This window comes from Pan troglodytes, chromosome 2 (assembly GCF_028858775.2).
Source record: "Pan troglodytes isolate AG18354 chromosome 2, NHGRI_mPanTro3-v2.0_pri, whole genome shotgun sequence".
NCBI classification, from domain to species: domain Eukaryota; kingdom Metazoa; phylum Chordata; class Mammalia; order Primates; family Hominidae; genus Pan; species Pan troglodytes.
In genome coordinates, this window is record NC_086015.1 from 50,719,849 (window position 1) to 50,747,489 (window position 27,641).

The following is a 27,641-nucleotide window of genomic DNA, read 5'->3' on the forward strand; positions in this document are numbered from 1 at the left end:
GGAATAACATCTGACTCCAGTGGGTGTCTGTCACTGTCTCCAGACAGGAGACAGAGACAGAGGATCAGAGTTCACTATGGCTCTTTGGGGCAATGAAATGCTGTGTTCTAGCCTCTTGCCAGAAATCAGCCAAAGTCAAGGAAAGCCCGACTCCCACAGTTATCACAGAAAGAGCACCCACTTTCCAGCCCAGACAGCTGCACCCCAGCTTGGTCCTGGCGGCCCCAGCTTCAGCCTGGGCGGTATGTTCCAGGCCCCTCGATCATCTGACCCTAATATCACCCCTTCACACCCCCTCCACCTTCTGCGGGAGCCACCCCGAACCTCTGAATGGGGGCAGATCCTGGAGGCTCTGCAATTTTCAGTGTAAACTGCCTGGAGTTCCCCACTTCACCCTCATCTGGTTCACCTGTGGACTCCCAACAGAGCAGGCCCAGGAAACGCGGGGCCTCTGAGGCCGGGGAAGAAGGAGGCATGGAAAACAGTAATGTTTAATTGAGCACCTCGTCTCCACCCTGACTCTCAGGGCTGTGAGAGCTGCACCCACAGCAACCTGGGCACGGAGGCAAGGGGGGCCCACAAGTGAGGGAGGGCACACGGAGTCAGAGGGCAGCAAGGAGGCTGAGGGGCAGTGGGAGTGCCAGGAGCAGGGTCCTGGATGGGGCTGGCAGGGCCAGGGCCTGCCCGTTGAGGCAGTCCCAGATCCAGTGTTGGTAGGAGGAGACCTGTAGGTAGATGGGTGGGGCCTCGCTCTTCTGGCAGCCTGCACCCCAGCTCACCAATCCCACCAGGTACCACGTGCCCTCCATGGAGCAGACCAAGGGCTCTCCAGTTAGCTCCTGTGGGAAGGGTTGGGGGAGTAAGGGTCAGGGAGGCCAGGCAAGGCCAGAGACGACCCAGCTCCAGGACAGGCAGGATGTCCTCACACCACACCTCCACAGCCCCCAAGTGCCAACATAGGTGAGAAGTGCTCCAGACCCAGGAGATCTTCCTCAAAGGGTTTCATCCCCCACCTCTTAACACCCACCCTCCATCTCCCCACGGACCCCCCACTCCTCTCACCTCCAACAGCCATCCCCATTCCCAGCCCCCATCTGTTTCCTCCCAGTCTCCCCCGACATCCTCCATCCCCATATCCCAGAGTCCTGCCCACCCCCTTCCCTTCCCCTACCCAACCTCCACCCTTCCGCTCTCCCTCCCCAGATGCCTCTCCCCCAGGTGCCCCTGAAGGGGAGTGAGCGAGGAGAGGCCGCTCACATAGCAGAACTTCTCCCTGTGGGTGTCCTCCGCACACATCATCTGGGACTTGATGATCCGAACCAGAGTGGAGATTTTGGTGAAGTTGTGGTAGAAATTGTCACACTCTTTGTTGTTCAGGATGATGACTTCCTTCTCCTGAATGGTCCGGAACTGAGGCCACATGCCTGTGGGACAGGGCCCCATTTAGGCGCAGCCACTCACCGCTGCCCACTACCGCCAGCCTCACTCGTCCTCTCTCCACTGTTCCCCACGTCCCACCTTTTCTGCTTTAGCCACACACCCCTGCCCTCGTTCTAGCCCATACCCATCTAGGGCCCTCAACACAGAGCCCCCGGAGCAGAGTGCCCCCAACCCAGCCTTGCCGGGCCTGCTCTCGCTTCCCGCAGCGCCCAGGCCACTGGGGCCCTTGACACCACCTCCACCACACTCGGCCTCTTGGCTTTTGCCACTCCTTCCCTCCTGAGGGCCTGCCAAGCCTTCCTTCTCTTCAAGCATCCCTTCTCCCACAGGCCTCTTCCCTGCTGAGCCTTCCCAGACCCCTCCATGGAGGCAGGCACTGCTTCTTCCTTCTGCCTCCCTGAGTAGTGTGTCCCTGTCCCTGGCCTAAGCTCCTGGGAGACAGGAGACAGGCCACAGCAGGGATGACAAAGTCACTCCCAGGTCCTCCCACATGGGCTGAAGCCCCCTTGAGCTGTTTTGAGAGTAAGTTGGTTCCTTGAGGCCACAGGGAAGGGCATCTCTCTTATGGGCTGGGGACCCCATGAAGGAAGTAGACAGTTCTAGGGTCCCCTGGATGTTCCTGAGAGAACACACCTGCTCTCTGGGCCTTGCTCCTGAATTGGGACGAGAAGGAGTTGAGGCCCACTGAGGGGAGGGGAAACCATGAGCTCCAGGTGCAGACGGCCCCTAGCCAGCCATGTGGGCCTTCTGGGCAGCATTTTACAACACAGAAGACTGCTCCCCCGACCTCAGGTGCTCTGCTGCAAGCTGCCGATGCCTGGGCAGTGGGTGTGGACTGTGAGGTATTACTCTGTGCCTCTCTTCCTTCAAGGAAGTTCTGTTTACATGCCCTGGCCTGACTCAGGATTCAAAGGCAATCAGGGTCCCCTGAGGCTGGAGCAGCAGTGAGGTGTTCCCCACGAGATCCTCAAGGGGAAGGAGACCTCAGAGATGAGAGCCTGGCAGGAAGGTCCTGGGAGCGGCAGGCTCCCTGGGGAAAGTGCCTCAGAAACATCCATCTGTGGTGGCACCCTGGCCTGCACCCACGTCCTTTCTCACAGCACCCGCCCTGGTCTGCGGAGGCTTTGACTCACCGTCAGCCTTGGAAAGTCCCCAGCCCGTCACAGTGCAGCGGGAATGGTCCTTCAACACATAGTCCGTGCCAGGCAGGCAGATGGGCCGCACGTAATTGCTGTACTTGAGTTCCTGCTTGAGCTTGAGGAGGCCGATGTCGTTGGCCTGGCCCACCCAGGACCAGAACCGCTGGGCCCGGTACCTGCTATGCATGATGACCTGGAGCACCGGGACATCGGAGGCGGTCTGCGTCATCTGGTCAATCCACGGACTCCCCACCCTCACTGAGTAGATAACATCACGCCTAGGGGGGCCGTGAGGGGAGGCCATGATCAGCTCCAGGCCCCCTGCCCCAGCCTCCAGCCTGGGCCTTCCCCCACTCTGCTGCCCTCCCAGAAGATCCAGGAGGGGCCACCCACCCGCTTCAAGCCCCCTGAGCCTACTCCTCACCACAGACATGAACAGGGCCCTGCACACTCACTGTGTGGTCCAGTCCTCAAGACCCTTCATTTTATGGAGGGGGAAACTGAGGCTCAGAGAAGCCCAATGAACCACTCAGGGCTGCATAGCTAGGAGGCAGTGGAAGGGATGCGGACCCAGTTTTCTCTGGTTCCAAACTCTACTCTCAGTCCATAGCATGGACTCTTTCACCCCATGCTGTGCTCTGGAGGAGGCAATTCTACTCCTTCCAGCTCCATGGAATGTGCCATGGCCTGGCTGTCTAGCTGCGCACCCCTGGGGTACCCCTTGGAGTCTGTATGTTGGCCCTTAGGCCTGGAACACATTTCACTTGTCAGCTCTGACAGCCAGCACTCCTGGCCCCAAAACATCAGAACACACCCTCTTTTGTCCCCACACCAACCAGGCACCCTTGTGAGCATCTATTTTCCTTTCTGTCTCCCCCAACAAGCTGGAAGGAATGATCCATCCCTCCTCTGCCCCCAGTGTCTAGGCCAGGGCCTTGCTCAAAGAAGTGTCAGAGACGGTTGATTGAAGGGAGGAACAAGGATGTGGGTGCAAAGGGGGTGAAATGAAAGAACTAGGAGCTTCTTCCCGTGGAGAGGAGGCATGAGGCTAGACAAATGGCTTCTGAGCTTCCATTTCCCATCTGCGGAATGACTGCACGGGACTGAGAGGCCAGACGAGGGGAGCGAACGGTGGGACACTGAAAAGACTGGAGCTCTGAAGGAATTTTCAGGACTCAGCCTCCACCTGCTTGGAGCCCAGATGAGGCTGGGGCTGGGACTGTGGGGCTCTGCAGAGCACATAGCTGCCACTGCTGCCACCACTGCCAGAAGAGCTGGCAGGGAGGGGATGACTGGGCCCACAGCAGCTCCAAATACCTCTCCACCCACCCCACCTCAGCCTTGACTCACCGGATCAGGCAGTGGGCCACAGTCAGCACCCACTGGGAGGCAATGATGGTGCCGGCACAGATGTGTGTGCCATTGGCCCGCACGCTGACCATCCAGGGCCACCGCCGAGCCACGGATTCTGGGTCCCTGAGGGTGGGGTCCTGCTCATAGGAAAAGCCACAGGCTGAGGAGGAAGGTGAGAGCTTGATGAGGGATGGATCTTTCCCTGTCCCTCCCCTCCCCCAGCCTGACCTCGTGCCTCTCCAGCCACTGGCCTGCACCCATCCAGGGGTGCTCCCTTTTCACCTGTCACCATGGAATGATGCTGTCCACATGTGGACTGGAGTCTCATGCCTCAGAAGGGTCCAAGCACTGCCCAGATATCTCTCTCCCTGTTCCCACAGCCCGGGCCCTAGAGCATCCCCAGCCGACCAGCCCAGTGTACCACCAGCCCCTCTGCCGTCACCAACACACTCTCAGCTCCAATCAGATCCTTCACTAACTTGTTCTCATTTCCACCTGGTTCCACCCTCACCATGTCCCCTACTTCAGCCAAGGCAGAGCTCTCTCCCTCCTCTGGGAACCGCTTTCTGTGGCTCAGTGAGAGGAAAGTGGATGCCCCAACAGAAAAATGGGCATAGTCCAAGGAGGAAATCCCAGTAGCCAATGACCACAGAAGCTGCTCCGCCCTTAGTCTGCAGGGAAATGCAGACTGCTTCTTCTTCTTTCCTCTTCTTCTCTCTTCCCTTTTCCTCCTCCTCTGATGAGGTCTTGCTCTGTCACCCAGGCGGGAGTGCAGTGGTATGATCATTGTTCATTGTAACCTCAAACTCCTAGGCTCAAATGATCTTCCCACCTCAGCCTCCTGAATAGCTGGGACTACAGGCACACACAACCACACCCAGCTAATTTTTTTATTTTTTAATTTTTTGGAGAGATAGAGTCCCACTATGTTGCCCAGGCAGGTCTCAAACTCCTGACCTCAAGTGATCTTACTGCCTCAGCCTCCAAAAGCACTGGGATTATAAGCATGACCCACTACCTCCAGCCTGAAAATGCAGATTTCAATCACGATGAGATTCTGCTCTGTACCATCCGCCTGGCAAAAACGCAACATCTGTGACACCGAGTGTCAGTGAGGATTATCACCCAGAATGCCTACCCACGGCTGGTGGGAGTGCTCACTGCTGCAGCCGCTTTGGAAAACAATTTCTCTAGATTGAAGATGCACATATCCAACATCCCAGGAGTCCCATTCCTAGTGTTTTCCAAATGGATTCGTGGATTGTAAATGTAAGTGGGCCGTGACCAGCCTTTTTAAAGGATAACATAGGCAAGAAAACATCGGCATGCACAGCACAGGGTACTGGAAGTCCTGTTTGGGTGACTTTCTGTGGCAGTTAAATGCTATGTGCTGAGTCCCAGTCTTATGTGGGTCTGTTAAACATGCCTGAAAGCCACTGGGCAAGAGAACGTCTTACGTGTGCACCCTGGAGACACCACAGGAAGGCTCACACAGCCTGGCCCTGAAAGCTGTGCTGGAGATCCCAGAGGTCCCTGGCTGGGAGCCTGGGTCAGAGGCACGATGGGTGTCAGGGCCTGGAGCAGGGTGAGAGGCCACCTGCCCCACGGCCAGCTCAGGCGAGGCGGGAACACACAGCCGGCCCCAGGCCCCTCTGACTTTCCTGCCCCCTACCTCAGCAGGAGGGGAGGCCTGTGAGGACAAGACACCCAGAGCTCTGGGCCTCCAGACACGACCAGGCCTAACCCACAGGTGTTTAGTGCTCAATGAACACCTGTAGAAGGAGGCGCTCCTCTATCCTGCTCGCCCCCGTCCCTTCTGCTCCCCTAGCCCCAGCCACGGTCCTTAAGACTCCTCTGTCACCCTCCTTGCCCCACGGAGTCTACACCCCTGGTACTCACAGCGGTATGGGTCGACTTTGCCTTCAGAAACTGGGAATTGGGTCTCCATGGTGGTCGAGGGCAGTGTCTGGGTGGTCGGGGTCTGCCAGAGAAGGCGAGGCCGGCTGGAAGGACAGGTGGCCTTGGGGACACACTGGACGCTCTGGTCGGCGGGATCAGCAGTGGACAGCGCCCCCGGGGCTTCCCCTGCGCCCCAGCAACCTGCGGAGGACGTCGAGCGGATTAGAGGTGGAAGGCGAGGGCCGCGTCAGGCGGGTGGGGTAGGGATCGGGAGGGACTCACCTGCAGACCTCAGCAACAGAAGCAGCAGCAGCAGGGCACCGGCGCGGGAGGGGGCAGACGTCCGGGGGCGCTGCCCGCGCGCGACGGTCTGGCACCAGCGACCCATCCCTGGGTGGCAGCCGACTGCGTCTCTCCGGAAGGCGCTCCCAGTGCCGCCCCCACGACGGCGCCCCCTGTTGGCCGCATGCCGCGGCCTCTGGTGAGCTGGGTGGGGAGGCTCCTAGTGCCCCGCCTGCGTGGCGCCCCCCAGGGGCCACCCGCCACGGCGCTCGTGGTGTCTGACCCGCAAGGGCGCCCCTAGTGACAGCCCTCCCTTATACCTCCCGGGCTGGGTACGCCCCGGCTGACTTCCCTCCTTGGCCCCTCCCTCTCCTCACTCCGCTGGTCCAAGCAGTCTCCTGGAGTCCCTCAACTTAACCTCGGCCGATTCTCAGACCTCCTCACCCTTGCAGCCCATTGCCCTGGACTGGCTCATGGTGTCACACCTCCCGCAGTGAGATGAAGACCAAACCTCAGGGGCTGGCATCCAGGATCTCCAAGTGACCCTACTTTCCCTCCAGCCCCTCCAGTGGGGCTTTGCCCAAGGAACTGAAATTAAGCAGATAGATGTGTTTTAAATAATGATTTTGAAAGACTGCTTCATTCTAAGCAACTACACCCCACCCCCACCCCATTCAGCAGATGCCCTTGCCCCACAGATCCATCTGCTTAGGAAAGAGAGTGCAGGCAAAGGGTCCCTCCACAGAGGAACACTGGTGCTTACCATTGCGCCACTGTGGGATGAGGAGGCCACTTTGCACGTTACAATTTGGGGAACACATTGATGGTTCAGTGACACAGGAGGGTAATACATTTAAAAAGTCATGTGGGGTACTCAAAGCTGTTGGAAAATTCTAGCCTAATAGAAGATAAGGTGATCCAGCATTGTGGCATGCACCTGTCCCAGCTACTCTCAGCTACTCAGGAAACTGAGGCAGAAGGATCACTTGAGCCCAGGTGTTCGAGTCCAGCCTGGGCAACATAGCACCCCCATCTCTACAGGAAAATAATTTTTTCTAAGATACGGTGAAAGTTAAATCAAGCCAGGATATTCTAACATATGTCCAGGCTTGTGGTCTTGGGATACACACTTGAGCTGGCCAATCCATGCTCCAATCTCTGAAAAGACAGTAAATCACACCCTTCAGGTGCCCTGAGGGATAGGGGTGGCTGGTTGCTCAGCACCTGAGGACCACCAGGTCTGAGCAGCCCCTCATTCCTCACACAGGGGCAAGGCTCTGTCCTCAGCTTGGCTACCTCCAGTAACCTTGCTCGTGCTGTAGAGTCTAATGGAGGTCACCAAGGCAGCTCAGGAGCTCAGGGCATAGTGATCTCACACATTCATTACCCAGGCAGGCACTCTGCCCTATCCCCACATCACCTACCTCTGCCAAAGAGGGAGGAGGAATTGGTCAGGCTCTGCAGACCCATGGAAGGATATGAAGGGTAGGGAGAAGCTAGTGGGTTCTGAAACATGGTCCATGGTTGTGGGTCTGTGATCTGGCCATGGTGAGTTACTTGGGAAGAGGCCAGGCCTCGCAGGAAGGCCTGAGGGAAAGTGTCTGTCACATACCCAGGGGAGGGCCATGGGGACCTGGGGATTACTGGATTGCTGGGATGACTAAGAAGGAGCTGCAGTCCCACATTTGGAAGAAGAGGGAGGGGAACAGTCTCCCAGGGTCACACAACAAGCACAAGACAGACACGGCATAAAGCTATCAGAGAAGGCTCAGCTTGAGAGAACAGCCAGGACTGCTTGGGGGTTAGGAAGGTTGTGAAGGGCTCTGGCCGAAGTCAGGAAGCAAGATGATCACTTGAGTGGCTCAAAGTTCAAAAGCATCTTCATTGAACAACAGAAAGTAACAGTGGCTCTCGGACCCTCCCCCTCACTCTGCCCTGCCATCCTGGGCAACCTCTCGTCTCCAGTTCTGAGGGTAGAACAGAGGGGAGGGAGAAGCAGCCTCTGGGAGGGACTGTCCTTGAAACACCGCTCACAGGAGCCACAGGGAGCCCAAGGAGCCCAAGGAGCCCAGTAGAATGTAGCCAGTGAGGAAAACTGGGCTCAGGAAGGCAGGGCCAGCCCTACTGATGAACCTTATGTTAGCAACCTCAGTCCTGATCCACTGGTTGAAGTGGGCAGTGCTGGTGTAGATACCTGGGAAGTGGCGCTGGCCACAACTAAAGCTCCAGCTCACCACTCCTATCTGAATCCAGGTCTTGTCCATTTGGCAGACAAGGGAGCTTCCAGAGTCAACCTGTAGAGAAAAGGAGGGAGGGCATAAGGATGGCAGCAGGAGGGCATCCCTGGCCTGAGCCTGCCCCTCAGGATGAGCTCTGTGACACATAAGCTCTGCACTGGACCACGCCAGCCTCTGTCTTCATTTTCGTGCTAACTCTGACCCTAACTCCCCATCCCATCCCCTCCTCTGCCTTCCCCTTAAATCTTGGTGGTCTTTTTCTTTCCTGAAATCCTGCTTGCAGAGTGAGCTGTTTGAAATGCAAACCAGTTCTCCTCTTTTTGTACAAACATGGGTTTACAGATAAGAATACTGTTTACAATGACATACAACAAAAAGTCATAGCTGTTATTGCTGCTGATAGTGGGTTTCTTATGATTTTTTAAAACTTTCTTTACACTCTTCTGTAATGTCAGAAAATTTTATAAATCAGAAAAACCACTCAATTACATTTATTTTTAAAACGTAATGCACACCAAGATTTACAGGACATAATCTAATGAAGAATGCAAAAGACTCTTAAGGAAAAAAGTAATAAACTGTGCCTAAGAATATAAAAAAAGACCTACATCAATGTATAGATATACTGTTGTTCAAAGCTGAGATAACTTAAAGCAATGTGAAAATGTCAACTCTCAGCATTTGGCTTCCTGCAGTATGGAAGACAAGATACCCTAACCAAATTTATTGCTAAAGATACCTACAAATGTGAGACTTTTTTAAAAATTATGATTTTAAATGCATGGGTAAGCTAGCAAGAAAATAAAGACTCTTCAAAGTCCAAAACCTAAATGAGGGTTAGAATATAGAGGTCAGTAGAGCCCAGAAGACAGCTTTTGTCCCAAGGCCCTTTGTCAAACCCAGCAAAACTGAGCTTCAGTTTTCATAGCCTTGTTCATGGGCTCAGGAGACAAAAGACAAAACCCAGGGCCTAACTAAGGGGAGGAGCCTCAGAGTAGACCCCTGCAAAAAGTTATGCCTTCAAAAAATGACCACACCCTCACAGTGAGGGTGAACTGGAAACACTCTCGTATGAACTCACAACATGACTTCACACTGTCTGGGTGGTTCAAAAAACCTGAACCAAGGATGGATGTGGTTTAAAGTGGTGCTGGGATATTCACAATAGCAAAGACATGGAATTAGCCTAAATGCCCATCAAGGATAGACTGGATAAAGAACATGTGGTACATATATACCATGGAATACTACGCAGCCATAAAAAAGAACATGATCATGTCCTTTGCAGGGACATGGTTGCAGCTGGAGGCCATTATCCTTAGCAACCTAATGTAGGAACAGAAAACCAAACACCACATGTTCTCACTTGTAAGTGGGAGCTAAATGATGAGAACTCATAAACACAAAGGGAACAGACACTGGAGCCTACTTGATGGGGGAGGGTAGGAGGAGGGAGAGGATCAAGAAAAACAACTAATAGGTACTAGGCTCAAAACTTGGGTGATGAAATAATCTGTACAACAAAGCCCCATGACACAAGTTGACCTGTGTAACAAACCTGCGCTTGTACCCCTGAACTTAAAAGTTAAAAATAAGTAAGTAAATAAAGTGATGCTGGGTTGGTCATACCTGCAGGCACCTGGCTGAAGCAAATGTAGATTCTGTCTGGAGGAACCTATCTTTCAAGCCACACCTCAGAGTAGTCGTATAATTAACACTCTAAGGAGCATGTCCTCCCTCCTCAAAACATTGCACACCACACAAGGAAGTTGAGGCACCATGAGCAAATGTCAGCCAGCAAAATAACTGGGAGCAGTCAGAGCCTTTGAGGCTTGAGATACAGGAATGGCCACGGGGAAACTTTAACATGCCCGTAAGGGCACTCTTTCTTAGGCTTGCTGATGGGTACGTGGATGTTGCTAATGTTATTCTTTATTCTCCATATATGTTTTATAAATATCCTTTTGTCTATTCAATACAGAGTAAAAGCAATTAAAAATCATAACAATGTCAGTTCTCCTTACATTAGTCTCTCAAAGCAATTCCAATTAAAACGCCAGCAGGGTTTTCTCAGGAACTTGACAATCTGATTCTAAAATTGATATTGAAGGATAATAGTCCTTAAATTCTAGGATGGTTTTGAGAAAGGGGAGAGAATTGGAGAGTCAGGTTGGGGGCAGATTTGACCTACCAGATAGTTACACATATTTTAAAGCTATAATTATAGAAATATAATTAAAGATGAGAAAGCTCTAATTATAGAAATAGTGGGGTACTGGCATAGAAACAAAAAAAATAGCCCAGTGGGGGTTGTGGAGAGCCCGTAACCTGATGCCTATCCAGGAGGACACTTGACACATGTCACACAAAGCATCACGTCTGCGGGAAATGAGGGCTCTGCAGTAGATGGTGGCAACATTGGCTCACCAGAAGGAGAAAAGCGAAGTTGCATCCTACCGTAACAAAACTTCAGAGGAATTAAAACTCTGAATGTGAAAAGTAAAAATGATAAAGCTAATTAAAACATATAAGACCAGCACAGTGGCTCACACCTGTAATCCCAACACTCTGGGAGGCCAAGGTGGGAGGATCACTCGAGCCCAGGAGTTCAAGACCAGCCTGGTCAACATAGTGAGACCCTGTCTTCACAAAAATAAAATTAGGCAGGCATGGTGGCACACACCTTAGTCCCAGCTACTCTGGAGGCTAAGGTGGGAGGATCGCTTGAGACCAGGATTTCCGGGCTGTCGTGAGCCATGATCATGCCGCTGCCCTCCAGCCTGGGCAACAGAGCCAGACCCTGTCTCTAAAATAAAAAATAAAACCGAAACCAAAATGTATATAGGACCATGTTTTTATGACTCGGGATGAAGCATATTTTTAAAAATAAGATTCAAAACCCACAAACTGCTGGGTGCAGTGGCTCACACGGGTAATCCCAGCACTTTGGGAGGCTGGGGTGGGAGGATCTCTTGAGCCCAGGAGTTCAAGATCAGGCTAGGCAACATAGTGACACCCCATGACTACAAAAAATTTAAAAATTAGTTCCAGCTACTCAGGAGGCTGAGGTGGGAGGATCGCTTGAGCCCAGGAGGTTGAGGCTGCAGTGAACCATACCACGCCACTGCGCTGTAGCCTGGGTAACAGAGCAAGACTCTGTCTCAAAATAACAAAACAAAAACAAGCGAACAAAACAAAACTCACAAACCTGAAGAAATGTGTTAGGCTTGATTACATCAAAACTAAGGTTATCTGTTCAGTAAAGGACACCAAATCTCAATGAAGACTGATGAATTAAGATAGGGCTCTGTCTAAAACAAACCAGAGGTCAATATTGAACATATCTAAGGACCTCTTGAAAATAACAAGCAGACCGGGCGCGGTGGCTCACGCCTGTAATCCCAGCACTTTGGGAGGCCGAGGCGGGCGGATCACGAGGTCAGGAGATCGAGAGCATTCTGGCTAACACGGTGAAACCCCGGCTCTACTAAAAATACAAAAAATTAGCTGGGCGTGATGGCGGGCGCCTGTAGTCCCAGCTACTCGGGAGGCTGAGGAGGGAGAATGGCGTGAACCCGGGAGGCGGAGCTTGCAGTGAGCCAAGATCGCGCCACTGTACTCCAGCCTGGGGGACAGAGCAAGACTCCGTCTCAAAAAAAAATTAGAAAAGAAAATAACAAGCAGAGTGAGTTGGGGGAGATGTGAGGCTTCCATGGCCTCACCATGGAGATTACACCAGGCCAGCTTCCTGATCTCCTGGCAGGGCAGGGAACCCCATCCCCAGGAGCACCAGAGAGTGGGGGGCTCCTGAAGTGAGGTTTAAATTTAAATAGAAACTTTTAATGGCACAAGGCATTTCATAACTGAAAGTGACTCAAAATTATGAGCTCTGCCCAAAATGACGTTTGGGGAAGGAAGGAAAATTTGACATAGGATATGTGGGGGCAATTATTTGAAAGAATAAAACCATTTAATGTGAATACCTTATCAAATTCAGATGCCTCAGTAAACAACTACAGGAGGAGATATGCAGCACAATATAATTTATACCAACTAAAACACACACAGCAGCACTATGCATTCTTCAAAGACACAGATATCTTTAATTTCACTTTATTATCATTATGATTATGATTATTTGAGACGGAATCTTGCTCTGTCACGCAGGCTGGAGTGCTGTGGTGCGATCTTGGCTCACTGCAACCTCCACCTCCTGGGTTCAAGCGATTCTCCTGTCTCAGCCTCCCGAGCAACTGGGACTACAGGCGCGTGCCACCACGCCCAGCTAATTTTTGTATTTTTAGTAGAGATGGGGTTTTGTCATGTTGGCCACGCTGGTCTCGAACTCCTGACCTCAGGTGATCCACCCACCTTGGCCTCCCAAAGTGCTGGGATTACAGGCCTAAGCCACCGCGCCTGGCCTAATTACACATATTAGACAGATTTCAGTTGATGTTCTTTTGCGGGGAAGGGCAAATAGAAGATGAAGGAGAAAATGAAGCCAGTGATAATCACACCAGCAATGATAGTGTGAGGGCCCTTGCCTGAGATAGGACTGATGGGACTCTAGGGGCCCAGAGAAAGTAAGAACATGAGAAAAGAAGAGAGAGAGAGAGATCCGCTGTAGGTAAGCATTCTCTCACCTCAGTGAAATAAAACCAGAGTTTAGTAACAAAATGTGAGTCACTCCATCAACAGGAAAAAAATAACTTTCAAAACGTTAAAGTAAAAATGAAATCTACAATTAGAATGTAGAGTAAAGAGAGCATCACATATTGCACAGGATGTGGGCCTAAACTGCACACAGATTGTCCTGGTCTAAAGTACTTTTAATATCAAGCAAGAGAGAATAAAAATAAATTATTTGTTATTATCATCAATTATCACTGCACATTCAGCTCAAGACACTTGAAAAGGAATTAATAAAGACAAAAAGAGGATAGTTCATGTGTTACAAAGCAGAAAAATCATAGACTTGAGAAATAAAAATCAATAGCTTATTCTTAAAAAACAACAAGGCTGGGCACAGTGGCTCACGTCTGTTATCCCAGCACTTTGGGAGACTAAGGCAGGAGGATTACTTGAGCTCAGGAGTTCCAGACCAGCCTGGGCAAAACATAGTGAAATCCTGTCTCTACAAAAAATTTAAAAAATTAGCTGGGCATAGTGGCACACGCCTGTAGTCCCAGCTTCTCAGGAGGCTGAGGCAGAAGGATTTCTTGAGGCCATGAGTTCAAGGTTAACAGTGAGCTATGATCACACCACTGCACTCCAGCCTGGGCAACAGAGTGAGACCCTGTTTCAGACAAAACAACAACAAGAACAACAAAACAGATAAGCACCTTGTGACTCTTACCAAGAAAAACAGAAAGAGAAGGAAAAATGGAAACACTTCATGATTTGAGTAGAAAATAAACTAGAACACATCCAGGGAAAATATACTTTCTCAGAATCTCAAGACTGTTGACAATTTCCTCTTTGTGGATTTACACTCTGGATGAAATGACCTTTTTCTATGAAACAGAAATCATTTAAACAAATTTAAAGAGTGACAGAAAGCCCGACAAGTCCAATAACTATGGGCAAAACAACTTAAAATATTCCCCAAGAGCAACCACTCAAAGGAAAACAGGCTTATGTGGTTTCACAGGCAACTGCTATCCAGCATTCAAGGAGGAGATAATTTGTGTTATTTCAAATGTTCCAGAACATGAACAAATATTTTTCAAGTGAAGCATCGTCCTGATACTATCACTTGACAAAGGGGTGTCTTTCTCTCTACATACCTTAAAGTGGAGCCCAGTGTCCCTGGAGGAAAAAGTAAAAAGGTTGTGTGCATTGTGCTGTGTGGACTGTGCCACGTGGTACCATTTGTTCCCCGGGCCCAGACCTTTCTTAAGCCCAGTGTTATCCATGTATGGCCCAGAGCCCAGCATACGGTGTCTGTTGAGTGAATAAATAAATTAAAGTGTGCTCCACAAAAAGATATTATGAATCTGAATCCAACAGATGAATGAAACAAAAGTACACCATAAGCAGGGAGGAATGATCTTGGAATGCAGGGCGCATGGACATGAGGAATCTGTTTAGGGAACAGACTCGGCACCCTGAGTTAGAGCAGAGAGTCAGAAAACATGTGTATAAAGGAGAATGTTCTTTCCTGAAATCAAACGCTGTGGTCAAACAGAAAGGAATGGCTCTCCCCTCAACAGATGACAGGCCAAATCACCACCATGGCATGCTTCAGGGTGAAGTGTAAGAAGCACTTCCCATCAAAGTGGGCAGCAAGAGAAAACACAGCCATGACTCTAGGTTGTTTTGGGGAGAGAGGGGGACTCAAAACAATAAAAAAGTAAAACACAAATAAAAGAGGTGAAATCGTTACTAATTACAACTCATATGAGCATAGGCCTAGAAAGCTCAAGAGTCCACTAAAAATTCTTAGATATAATAAAAGAGTCAAGCAAGCTGAACTCCCAGATATCTTCAACAAGAGGGGGAGTCTGGAGGATGGAAATGAAGAAAGCAAAAATGCAGGAAGTCTCTGGCCCCCTGCTAAGGAGGCTGTAGACACTGATTAACTACGTGATAATTCAATTTTAAATATATATGTGGAAAATACAAGGTGACCAATAGCAGAAGGAAATGTACATACGTAACTTCTAAACCGCTAGAGGATAAAAGTAGAGTGAAGAAAAAAAAATCAAACCAAAATGTAAGGTGAGGGAACAAAAAAAATCCCCAGTCTTCTTGGTAAATAGATTAAAGAACAATCTCTCAGATGTGTTGAAAAATAATAGCATCCAGCTTTGTATTGTTTACAAGAGATACACCTAAAACTATATGACACATTGTCTCATGGGAAATAATAATTTTTCTGGAATATGGTTCTGAATATTTGCAATTACACAAAAGAAAGAAATAAGAGGAAGACTTACAGGATTTTATTTTAGGAAAGAACGCTCAGCTTTATAAATGTGTTTTCTGACTGTATGCTCTAACTCAATGTGCAGTCGATTCCCTGAACAGATTCTTCACGTCATGCACATACACATTGGCAGGTGATGTGTCTGTGGTCCACTCAATTGAAGAGAATCAGCTAGGTCCAGGAAGGTTGCTTATTACAAAGTAAATACACAAAAATCTAAAATAAAAAAACAGAAAATACAACAAAAGAAAATATACCAGTCTGGGCACAGTGGCTCATGCCTGTAATCCCAGCATTTTGGGAGGCTGAGGAGGGCGGATCACCTGAGGTCAGGAGTTCGAGACCAGCCTGACCAACATGGTGAAACCCCATCTCTAATAAAAATACCAAAAATTAGCCAGGCGTGGTGGCACACATCTGTAATCCCAGGTACTTGGGAGACTGAGACAGGAGAATGGCGTGAACCCGGTAATCGGAGGTTGCAGTGTGCCGAGATCACGCCACTGCACTCTAGCCTGGAGCCACAGAACGAGACTCTGTCTGAAAATAATTAATTAATTAAAAATATATATACACCACTCACAATAAGGACATAATATATAACATTTAGGAATAGACTCAGGAAGCAGCATGCAGTAACTACATGGAGAAAGCTACAAACTCCTGCTCTATAGACATAAAGAAATAGTGCAAAATAAAAAGTCTTTATTTCCCTAAAAGGATCTATCAATTTCCACCAAAATCCCCATGTGGTTTTCTTTTTGACAACTTTATTCTAAGACTGTGAAAAGGAACGTGGGAGAACAGCAGGTAAATTCTTTAAAAGATGGAGAATGAAGGAGGACTTGCATTACCACATAAAAAAGAATTCTAAAGCTACAATAATTTTCAGAGTGGTGGCGGCATAGAGATGTAAATGGTAGGAAGACAGCAAAATAGAGTGGGAATTTAGAATACAATAAAGGGGGCATTTCTAATTCATAGCCAAAAAAACAAGTATTCAACAAAATATTTTTATGTAACAGGCTACCCATTTGGAGAAAAATAATACTGAACTTCCTCTCTCAATCATCCAGATGAATCAAAATTTAAAGTATTTAAAGAAAAGAATTAGAAAATGATGAGTAAATAATTTTATAATCTTAGGACAGGAAAGGTATTTCTTTGTTGTTGTCATTGTTGTTGTTGTTTGAGTCTTGCTCTGTTGCCCAGGCCGCAGTGCAGTGGCGCAATCTCGGCTCACTGCAAGCTGCGCCTCCCAGGTTCAGGCCATTCTCCTGCCTCAGCCTCCCGAGTACCTGGGACTACAGGTGCCCACCACCACACCCGGTTAATTTTTTGGGGGGGATTTTTAGTAGACACGGGGTTTCACCGTGTTAGCCAGGATGGTCTCGATCTCCTGACCTCGTGATCCGCCCACCTCGGCCTCCCAAAGTGCTGGGATTACAGTCGTGAGCCACTGCGCCCGGCCAAGATAGGAAAAAAAAACCTAAAATAATGGAGGAAAATAATGATAGATACAAACACATAAAAATTTTACATAACCATATGGGGAAAAAACCTACACCAGAAAAAAAGGGTAAATGAGGTACAAATAGGGTAAAATATTGTAAAGCATTTTACAATGGGTTAAAACTTCCAGTAACCCAAAGTTTTGGGGTAAATTTGTATTCTGAAATAATTTGAGACTTTCAGAAAAGTTGCAAGTATAATATTTTACCCAGATTCACTAATTTTGATGTTTTACCATATGTTTTATGTCTCCAAATGTATGTATACATATACACATATATATAAATGCTTATGAGCCATTTGAAATTAAGCTGAAAGAGACATAATGCTCCTTTATCACTAGTTACTACAGAATAGAATATCCAGAGTTTTTGTAAATCAACAAAAACAAAAGTAGTTTAATAGAAGAACATGGGCAAAGGACGTGGAAAAGTGTAAATGGTACATTAAATGAAGCAAGCATTTTATTTGGACTTCCTTTGTTCTTTTAAAATTGATTTAGAAGGTGAGGTTTTTTCCTTGACCCCTGGTAAAAACTTGGGCAGAACCAGAACATTTTGCCCACTGTGGTTAACGTAATCGTAATTGCCATGATTACACCAAGTGTCATATGAACATCTCACTTCAGAAATCAGAATATTCATTTCCATATAATAATCACAATGTTAGACTTGATTTAAAGTAAAACTCCCCATTGCCGTCAGGGCTTTAGCAAGTAGGAGGCTTCCCTCCCTGTAGCTTCCACTCCTCCTACCCCATCTTACTAACCTGATCTTCCTAACCTGCCAAGGTAACAGCAGCAGAGTGAGAGGGAAAGAACTGTCTTAACCGCCCCCACCCCTCCCCTCCAGGCCACTGTGAGCTCTCTGAGCCTGGAGGGATTTAGAGCTGACTCTCCCCCTACCTTGAGGGGTACGCATCAGGCTTTCTGAGCGATCCTGCGGGTACCACTCCCAGTAGACTTGCAGTGTGGAACGGGCACCCCCAGCCCGCTCATCCCTATCCCCTTAAAGGGAGAAAGGTGAGCTCATAGATGCAGTTCTCTCCAGAGAAATTCTCCTCACAAAATCACCTCCAACCCTACCCTCTGGACCCTTTGATACAGACATGTAGCCAAATATCAGTCACACAACTCTTTGAATTCTGATACTTACTGTATTTTGATATCTTTATTGAAACTTCCTACTTATCCTATTAAACAAGCAATTTACAGAATTTCTCAATGTCATGAAATAACAACAAAAATAATGTACAAGTTTTAGTCTACCAAAAAGAGAAAAGTTAAAATAAAAATAATACCTAGTTCTGGTGATGATGCAGGAAAAGTCATTTATCTACTGTTGGTGTTAATATAAATGGATCAAATCTTTGGGAGGCTAATTTGCAAATATCTATTGAAATTTTAAATATATATACAACTGATTTTGTAATTACACTTCTAAAAAATTATTGTAGCTAAATGTTTGAACAAATGTGAAAAGGTATTCAATTTTTTTTTATTCTGGCATAGTAAAAAAATACTGAAATGAGCTCAAATATCTGTCAATAGAAGAATGGTTAAGTAGATTGTGGCATAGCCATATGAGAAAATTATTATTCAAGGAAGATGGAATATATTTATATGTATAGACCTAGAAAGGAGTCCAAGATATATTTTAAGTAAAAATTTAAAAGTTGGAGAATAAAATTATATAACAGTCCTTTATTAAAAATCATAACCAGAGGCCAGGCACGGTGGCTTACACCTGTAATCCCAGCACTTTTGGAGGCCGAGGTGGGTGGATCACCTGAGGTCAGGAGTTCGAGACCACCTGACCAACATGGTGAAACCCCATCTCTACTAAAAATACAAATTAGTTGGGCGTGGTGGCGCATGCCTGTAATCTCAGCTACCTGGGAGGCTGAGGCAGGAGAATCACTTGAACCCGGGAGGCAGAAGTGCAGTGAGCTGAGGTCGTGCCATTGCACTCCATCCTGGGCAACAAGAGCAAAACCCCGTCTCAAAAACAACAACAACAAAAAAAATCAAAACCAGGAAAAAAAAAAACTAATGTAGAATTTTATATGTATAGAAAGACATGTTAGGAATATAAACCAAACAATTTAGTGTAGAAATTTCTAGGTAGTTTGATTATAGGAGAGTCTCATTTTCTAATTTTGCACTTACGTATTACTTTTTAAACAAAATGTGTGCTTTTTTTTCAAAATCACAGAACATATTTTAAAATAAACTAGTGATGATGGAATCACAACAGTGAAAATTTAAGAGATGAATTTAAAGTTCAAATCAAAACTGATTTTATGATCTTAAATTCTTTAAACACAAAACTAGAAAGAGTAAACCTTCTCAGCATATTCCATATAATTGATACCACTTTAGAACTAATTTTAAGACAAGGAAACTGAGCTGGAAATCAATAACAACAACAAAAAAACCATGCATAGGTCAAAATAAAATCAAAATAGAAATTTTATAAAATATTGTGGCATGAAACTAAAGCCATACTTAGAGGGAAATATGTAGCCTCAAAAATTTGTATTGAGAAGGAAGAAAGAACAAAAATAAATTATGTAAGTGTCCAACTGAAAAAAACTATCCCTTGTGTTTACACAACCTTGATATATGAGAGAGGTAGTGACAGCCAGTGCAGGAAATGACTTTTTCAATAAATAGCATTAGGAAAATTGGTAGTCCACATGAGAAGATAAATAAAAATAGATTCCTATCTTACACCATTCCCAAAATGAATGCCACATGGTTTCAATACGTGAAAACCGTAATTTCCAAATTCTGAGGAAAAAAATATAGGAGAATGTCTTTATGACCTTGGGAAAAGGAATGATTAAATAAGACACAAAAAGCATAAATCAGAGACATGATATATTTGACTAAAATAAAACCTAAATTGCTGTTCAGCAAAGTACAGTACAAAAATAATAAAAAGATACATGGGAAACTGGGAGAAGATTTTGCAGTATACACAATGAACATAGAATTTGTATCCAGAATATTAAAAAATAAAAAAAGAAAAAGGAAAACAATAGTAGAATATCCAAAGTATATGAATAAGTGCTCATAGAAGAGGAATCACAAATGGTGAATTAACATATGAACTGCACAACCGCATTAGTAACTGGGGACGTGCACATTACAACCGCAACGGGTGCTATTTCCCGTCCATTGGAATGGAAAACATTTTATAGTCTGACAATACCAAACGCTGGCAAGAAATGGAGCAAGGAACTCTCAAATACTACTGTTAGAATATAAATTAATACGATCACTTTGGAAAACAATTTGACCATGACTATTAAAGATGAAGGTAAACACAGCCTATGACCCAGCACTCCTGTGCAGATACATCTTGCTGAGAAATTGTGGAACATGTAAATAGGGAGGTGTGTGTGAGAATACTTAGAGTAGCAGCAGAGTTTCTGATATGAAAAAATTGGAAACTCCCTCAATGTTAATAAACAAGAGCTTGGGTAAATTGCGGCATATTCACAAAAGAGAATATTGTAGAGCATTTAATGCATAAAACCTGCACGTATCCATATGAATAAATCTCAAAACCAATGTTGAATAGAAGGTGCAAGTGGCAGGTGGCAGAAGTATTCATTCTGTGCTTGCAGAATGAATGTCACTTATGCAAAACAGGTTCTGCCCGCACATGGCCCACATCTGGGCATGTAGCTGATGCCCAGAAGTGGTAAACTAACCTGAGAAGGACTGCCATCACTACCTTCATTGTGGACAGGGACAAGAGTATTTTACCCTTATTTTACAGGCTAAATGGAAGCCCAGGGGAAGGAGATTTTCTTTTCTTTTCTTTTCTTTTTTCTTTTCTTTTTTTATTTTACTTTAAGTTTCGGATACATGTGCAGAATGTGCAGGTTTGTTACATAGGTATAGTGTGCCATGGTGGTTTGCTGCACCTATCAACCCATGATCTAGGTTTTAAGCCCTACATGCATTAGGTATTTGTCCTAATGCTATCCCTCCCCTTGCCCCCTACCCTCCGACAGACCTTGGTGTGTGTTGTTCCCCTCCCTGTGTCCATGTGTTCTCATTGTGCAACTCCCACTTATGAGTGAGAACATACGGTGGTTAGGTTTTCTGTTCCTGTGTTAGTTTGCTGAAGATCATGGCTTCCAGCTTTATCCATGTCCCTGCAAAGGACACAATCTCATTCTTTTTATGGCTGCATAGTATTTCATGGTGTATATGTACTACGTTTTCTTTATCCAGTCTATCATTGATGGGGCTATTTAGGTTGGTTCTATGTCTTTGCTATTGTAAATAGTGCTGCAATAAACATACGTGGCATGTGTCTTTTTTTTTTTTTTGAGACAGAGTCTCACTCTGTCACCCAGGCTGGAGTGCAGTAGCACAGTCTCGGCTCACTGCAACCTCCACCTCTTGGTTCCTCCTGAAGACTGTAGGGGGTACTTGGGGTCACTGAGGAAACAGAGAGCCAGCCTTGTCATCCCCTCAGCTTTTCGGCACATCCCCATCACAGAGTTGTCCACATTTGCTAAGGTGGGAGGGAGGGCCATTTCCTGGGATGGTGATTGATAAAGGCCCCAGCCCACAACCTAACTTTTGAAACAGCCCAGCTCATTAAAAAAGACTACACAAAAGTGTCCCAAGGGGCTTGGAGTGATATCCAGGCACCAAAGGACAAATAGGACAAGAGGGGATTTCTCCAGGAATTCAGGTTCCATGAGGGTGAAGAGTTCAGTTCTGCCCCATGGCCACCGGCAAGGTGCCAAGACCCTAGAGCCCCAAGACGGCACCCCCTGGAAAGCAGGCCCCCACAAAGCCTCCCAGATTCTAGGACCCAAGGAGAGCACCAACAGGGGCCGGACCTCCAGGAATTTGGGGGTACCTCAGGATAACCAGTACACAAGATGGATAGAGAAACCTCAATACCTCAGTATGTCCTGAGATCGTGGCCCTCATGCCATTAATGGGAACTCCATTAATAACCAAGAATTCACTTCCTGCCATGCTGCAGGGTAAGCACTTGGCATTTCATTTAACTTCACTTTGGGAACTGAGGTCCATGCAGGTCACATGTGTCTTTTACACTAGAGCACTGGGTATATCTTTGTATTAAGAGTTCAGGAAATGTTTGCTGCCTGAGTGAATGAGTGAATAAAGGAATGAATGAAGGAGCCCGTGATGGGGCTGTGTTCTGAGGAGGCGAGTGTCTTGTAACCTCTGCCAGCCTTCACTCACCTTTTTTCCCTGTAGTTCCCCAGCCGATTACCCAGCACATGCTTCCAATGGATGGCTTGAATTTGATGTTAGGGAGGCAGGCAGACAGGCTGGACGAAGGGGGACCACGAGATGGAGTCCCTGAGCTTTAGGAGGGCAATGTCCTGAGACATGAGATTGCTGAAATCCTTATGAATCACCATGCGAGTGAGCGGGAGCTGAGTGCTATTTTCTGGGCACTGGTGGACTCCCCCCATCACGGAGTACAGGCTGGGGTCCTTGGATCTGCAGGACCATGGGTAGGAGGCAGGTCGCCAATGGTAAGTCCATAAGTAAAGGAGGAGACAGGCCCTGAGCTCAGGACCACCCAGCCAGGCCCCCTGCTCCCAGATCCCTAGATTCACCAGGGACTCCCCAGGCCAGAAAGCAAAGTCCCCAGCCCCCGCTGACTGACCTCTGCAAGCAGTGCGCAGCCGTGAGGACCCACTGGTGATGGATGAGGGAGCCGCTGCAGATGTACGTGCCCAGGAAAAGGATGCTCACCTGCCATGGCCACTTGCCTACCTCTACCAGCTTCCCCTTCACCACCCTGCAGGACACGTTGGTCTGACCGCAGGCCCGGAGCCAGGGCCCTGAGGAAAGAGGATCTCAGGCAGCAAAGGGCAGCCCTCACACCCCTGGACACAGCAGATTTGAGACAGAGAGAGCTGCCTTCCAGCCCTGTCATAAGCAGCCACTGCCACATGCACATGTGAGAAGGGGCTTTTCCCACTGCCTCAAAACTGGCAACCAGCCGGGCGCAGTGGCTCACACCTATAATTGCAGCACTTTGGGAGGCCAAGGTGGGTGGATCGCTTGAGGTCAGGAGTTCAAGACCAGCATGGCCAATATGATGAAACCCCATCTCTACTAAAAATACAAAAATTAGCCTGGCGTGGTGGCACGTGCCTGTGATCCCAGCTGCTCAGGAGGCTGAGGCAGGAGAATCGCTTGAACCTGGGAGGTGGAGGTTGCAGTGAGCCGTGATCGTGCCACAGCACTCCAGGCTGGGCGACGGAGCCAGACTCTATCTCAAAAAAAAAAAAAAAAAAAGGCAACCAAAGGCCAGGGTCAGCAGGTACCCCACATTCTAGAGTTCCCAAACAATGAGGACCAGACAACTCCTCCTGGGCTTGTTGTAAGCCATCACCCAGGACTCATCCTTGCCCATAGTTTACACAAACAGATGGTTGGGGGAGAGAAGCAGAAGAGAGAATCACCACAGGGGCGAGCTGTCAGCCAGGGGATAGGTGATGGGGCACAAGTCGGCCAGGCTGCCTGTCCCCAGTGAAGAGTAATGTCACACTGCACTGCTCTAGGGGCCACCCATGCCCCTGGAGGTGCAGTCCTTGTGATCGTGTAGGGAAGTGAGTAGAGATGTGTGTCCATTCCCTCCTTGACTCTCACTGGCCCCAGCAGCAGGGGTGAGAAGAGAGCAGGCTGCACTGAACCAGGTGTGAGATGGAGATTTTAAACAGGCCCAGTCTGGATTGCTACAGGTATTTACTAACGAAACATCATAAAGGATAAGAAAGGGAGAAAGTCACACCAGTAATCACAGAGCTTTGGAAAGCCCAGGAGGGAGGATGGCTTGAGGCCAGGAGTTCAAGGCCAGCCTGAGCAACATAGCGAGATCTTATTTCTACAAAAGCAAAATTAATCAGGTGTGGTGGCGCACACCTGTAGTCCCAGCTACTCAGGAGACTGAGGCGGGAGGATCACTTGAGCCCAGGAGTTCAAGGCTACAGTGAACTAGGATTGCACCCTCCATTCCAGCCTGGGTGACAGAGCAAGACCCTGTCTCTAAAAAAATTTTCATCTTTTTTTTTTTTAAATATGGAACGCTTCACGAATTTGCATGTCATCCTTTTTTCACCCCCAAAGAGTCTATTGAACACAGGTATTGAATTCTGGCTACAGCACTCGCAAACCACTGAGGCTCTGTTGAGTCTCAGTTTCTCACTGTGAAATGGGATGCTGGTGAAGCTCGCCTCACAGGGTGTTGCGACCTCACTCAGTCTCAGCCGCGCTGATACATAGTGGGCACTAAGCCTCACTTCCTCATCATCGCAAGATGGGGTCTCCTATGACTGTGCCTCCCAAACAAGCTCACTCGTTCCATGGATGTTAGTGTTAGTGTTAATGTTAGTCTGTTCCTTTTTTTTTTTTTTTTTTTTGAGATGGAGTCTCACTTTGTCACCCAGGCTGGTGTGCAGTGGTGTGATCTCAGCTCACTGCAACTTCCACTTCCCAGGTTCAAGCTGTTTTCGTGCCTCAACCTCCTGAGTGGCTGGGATTACAGATGTGCACCACCATGCCCAATTTTTGTATTTTTAGTAGAGACAGGGTTTTGCCATGTTGGCCAGGCTAGTCTCAAGTGATCCGCCCTCCTTGGCCTCCCACGGTGCTGGGATTACAGGCGTGAGCCACTGTGCCCACTGTGTTCCTCCATTTTTAATAAGGCTCTTCCCTCCTGTCATGGTCACCCTTGAAATTGGAACCGCCCTGACACCGTTTGGGTCCCCAGTCTGCTGAGGATGTACCACCCACCAGGACATGGACACACCAAGGCCCTTCAGGCATGAGGACAGCCCGACACAGGCACCCGGCAAACAGACCCCTCCAGCCTCCGTCCCATGTCCCTGAAGCCTTACCTTCAATAGACGGCTGATAATCTAATCTGGCAGAGGAAAGCGGAGATGTAAGGCTTTGAAGATCCCCCAGCCCACAGGCCATGGCAAGCGGGTATCTACTCCTCAATGCTCCTTCTAACGGATGTGGAGGCAGAGGGGATGGGGCACCTCTACTATGACAAGATTCTAGAACTCATGCTTTGTGTGTTCATGACTGTGGGGAGTAGGCATCTGCTCCAAGGTTGGAGGCCTACCTGGCTGTGGCAGTCACAGGACTCTGAGAAGGAGGCAGTGTGGTCATGGCAAGGCCCTGCCAGGGCCACAAGGTGATGCTGCTGTCAGGAACCTCCCTGGAGTGGTACTCCAGGTGCTCGGCCCGTGACAGTGCCTCCTGGGCCCAGCTCTCTGCAGTGTACCCTATGTCCAGCCTTGGCCTTGATGGTGCCCCCGGTGTGTAGTTCTGAGCCTGTGACAGTACGATGTGCCTGGCTCGTGACAGTGCCTGGTACCTGGCCCATGAAGCACCCTAGTGCCCAGCCCAGGCTCCTTTGTGAACCCCCTCTCACGCCTCCCTGGAGGTGTGGAAACTGAGGCACTGAGAGGGAGATAACTAGTTCTTGTAGTATGTGATGTGATTGAGGTGGAACTGGAGGTTTCTTTTTTCCCTCAGGGTCTGTATTTTCTTTCCTTTTTTTTTTCTTCCAGACAGGGTCTCATTCTGTCACCACGCTGGAGTGTGATGGTGGTGAGATCATAGCTCACTGCAGCCTCCACCTCCCAGGCTCAAGCAATCCTCCTACCTTAGCCTCCCGAGTAGCTAGGACCACAGGTGTGCACCATCATGCCTGGCTAATTTTTTTTTAATTTTTTGAGAGACAAGGTCCCACTGTGCTGCCCAGGCTGGTCTCAAGCTCCAGGGATTACAGGCATGAGCCACTATGCCCAGCCCAAGGTCTGTATTTTCAAAGGAAAGAGCTCCTGGGTTGAGGAAATCTAGGTATGTTTAACCTGGCAGGGTGGCTTCCTCAGAGGAAGCCACTTGCAGACTTGGGTCTTCACAAATCGGCAGAATGAATGACATCTGGGGACACCTCGTCACCAGTCCCCCGAGGTCTCCCTTCCCAAGGATCCCAGGCTCCTCACACTGTCCATGCAGGAAGCTCCTGCTCCACCCTGCAGCCAGTGCTGCCAAGGACACGGAGTGACGAGGTTGTTCACACACTGCTGGGGAGATAAACTGACATGACCACTATAAATGACTGTTTGGAATCATTTAGCAGAGCAGAAAGTGTGCCTACCCCACAACCCACAGTTCCACTCCTGGCTTCATGCCCTAGAAACTGCACAGATGCAGCAGGACAGGTGCAAGAGACTGTTCACTAGCAGTGCTGCTGGGAAGGGTCCCAGCTGGAAACTACCCAACTGCCATCCAAGGTGCAACAGCTACGCGGAATCTTCAGCGGCAGTGAGAATGGATGAGCTGCTGCTATACCTAGCTGGAAGGTGACGCTCATAACCCTATTCTGAGTGAGACAATTCAGACACAAAAGTCAGATACAGTCTGTGTACTGTATGAAATTAAAAAACAGGCAAAACAAACTAATTTTAGAGCTATATGGTAGAAAATCAAGGAAATTATTATCTGTACAATCAGATTCCCTCCAGGGGGAAAGACATAGAAAGGGAAAGAGGGAGAAAGAAAAGAGAAACTTCAGAGAAGAGAAACGCTATCACTCTTCTGCCTTTGCAGAAAATAATTCTTTGGGGGAAACAACCAATCAATAAAACAAAACAGGATAACTGAATAAAGATCAGGCATATCTGTTATCACAACCAATGTGAATGCATAGAATTCTACTTTTAAAATAAAAAGATCCTCATGTTGGGTAGAAAAAAACCCATCCACATACTACTTATTAAAGACACACCAAAAACAAAGTGGCATAAATAAGGTGAAAGTAAAAAGATGTGGCTGGGCTTGGTGGCTCACACCTGCAATCCCAGAACTTTGGGAGGCTGGGGTGGGTGGATGGCTTGAGCCCAGGAGTTCGACACCAGCCTAGCCAACGTAGTGAGACCTCGTCTTTACAAAAAATTTAAAAAATTAGCCAGGTGTGGTGGCATGCACCTGTGGTCCCAGCTACCCGGGAGGCTGAGATTGTGGTGAGCTGAGATCACGCCACTGCACTCCAGACTGGGCAACAGAATGAGACCCTGTCTCAAAAAATATTAATTTAAAAAATTAGAAATTAATTAAATTTTTAAAAGATAGGCAAAAATATATTTATATGCAAGCAAAAGTGGCAATGGCAATGTGAATCTCTAAAAATGATTCAAGACAAATTATTTAAACAGAAAAAGAAAGCTATTTTGTGTTGAAAAAGGCACAAATTGCAATATGTAACATCATAAAGTTCTGTCCATCAATAAAATAACATCAAACATATGAAACAAAATCAATCAGCAACACATGAGAAACTGGAAAATCTCTCTTGCAGTGGGAGAGTCTTCTCCAACTCACTCTGTCCTTGAGAGACGGGATAGCTATAAACTACTAATAAAATAATACTAATAATTAGAGCAATACGTTATTTAAAAACCTTACTGGGTGTGCCCAAGGCAAATTCATAACCTTAAAGATATTTATTATTGAATAACAGAGAATGAAAATAAATGACCTAAATACTCAAATCTAAAAACTATAAAAAGTAGAAAATAAACCAGAGGAAAATCTGAAGGAAAAAAAGTACAAAATATAAAATTGTACCTTAATCAATTAGAAGAACTGCCAAAATTAAGAATGAACTCTGATCTGGATCTTTGAAAAAACAAGTAATGTTACATAGGACAAAAGGCATGTTTTATATTGATAGGGTGTAACCCACTAAGATAATACAGCAGGCATGAACCCTGTATTCCTAACAACACAGCTTTGAAACATAGAAAGCAAGAATTGTG

The 27,641-nt window shown here is 47.5% G+C and overlaps 1 protein-coding gene across 1 annotated transcript; it reads right to left on the reverse strand.

The window, feature by feature from the left end:
- Positions 1-473: 473 nt before the first annotated feature.
- On the reverse strand, positions 474-24,778 carry PRSS50 (serine protease 50). Its single transcript, XM_016940904.4, has 8 exons — positions 24,705-24,778; positions 8,308-8,407; positions 6,114-6,701; positions 5,832-6,032; positions 3,930-4,092; positions 2,574-2,857; positions 1,258-1,424; positions 474-839 (listed from the first exon to the last, which is right to left on the reverse strand). The coding sequence occupies exons 3-8, from the start codon at positions 6,217-6,219 to the stop codon at positions 603-605; spliced, it is 1,158 nt and encodes a 385-aa protein (XP_016796393.3). The 5' UTR covers positions 6,220-6,701; positions 8,308-8,407; positions 24,705-24,778; the 3' UTR covers positions 474-602.
- Between the last annotated feature and the right edge of the window lie 2,863 nt (positions 24,779-27,641).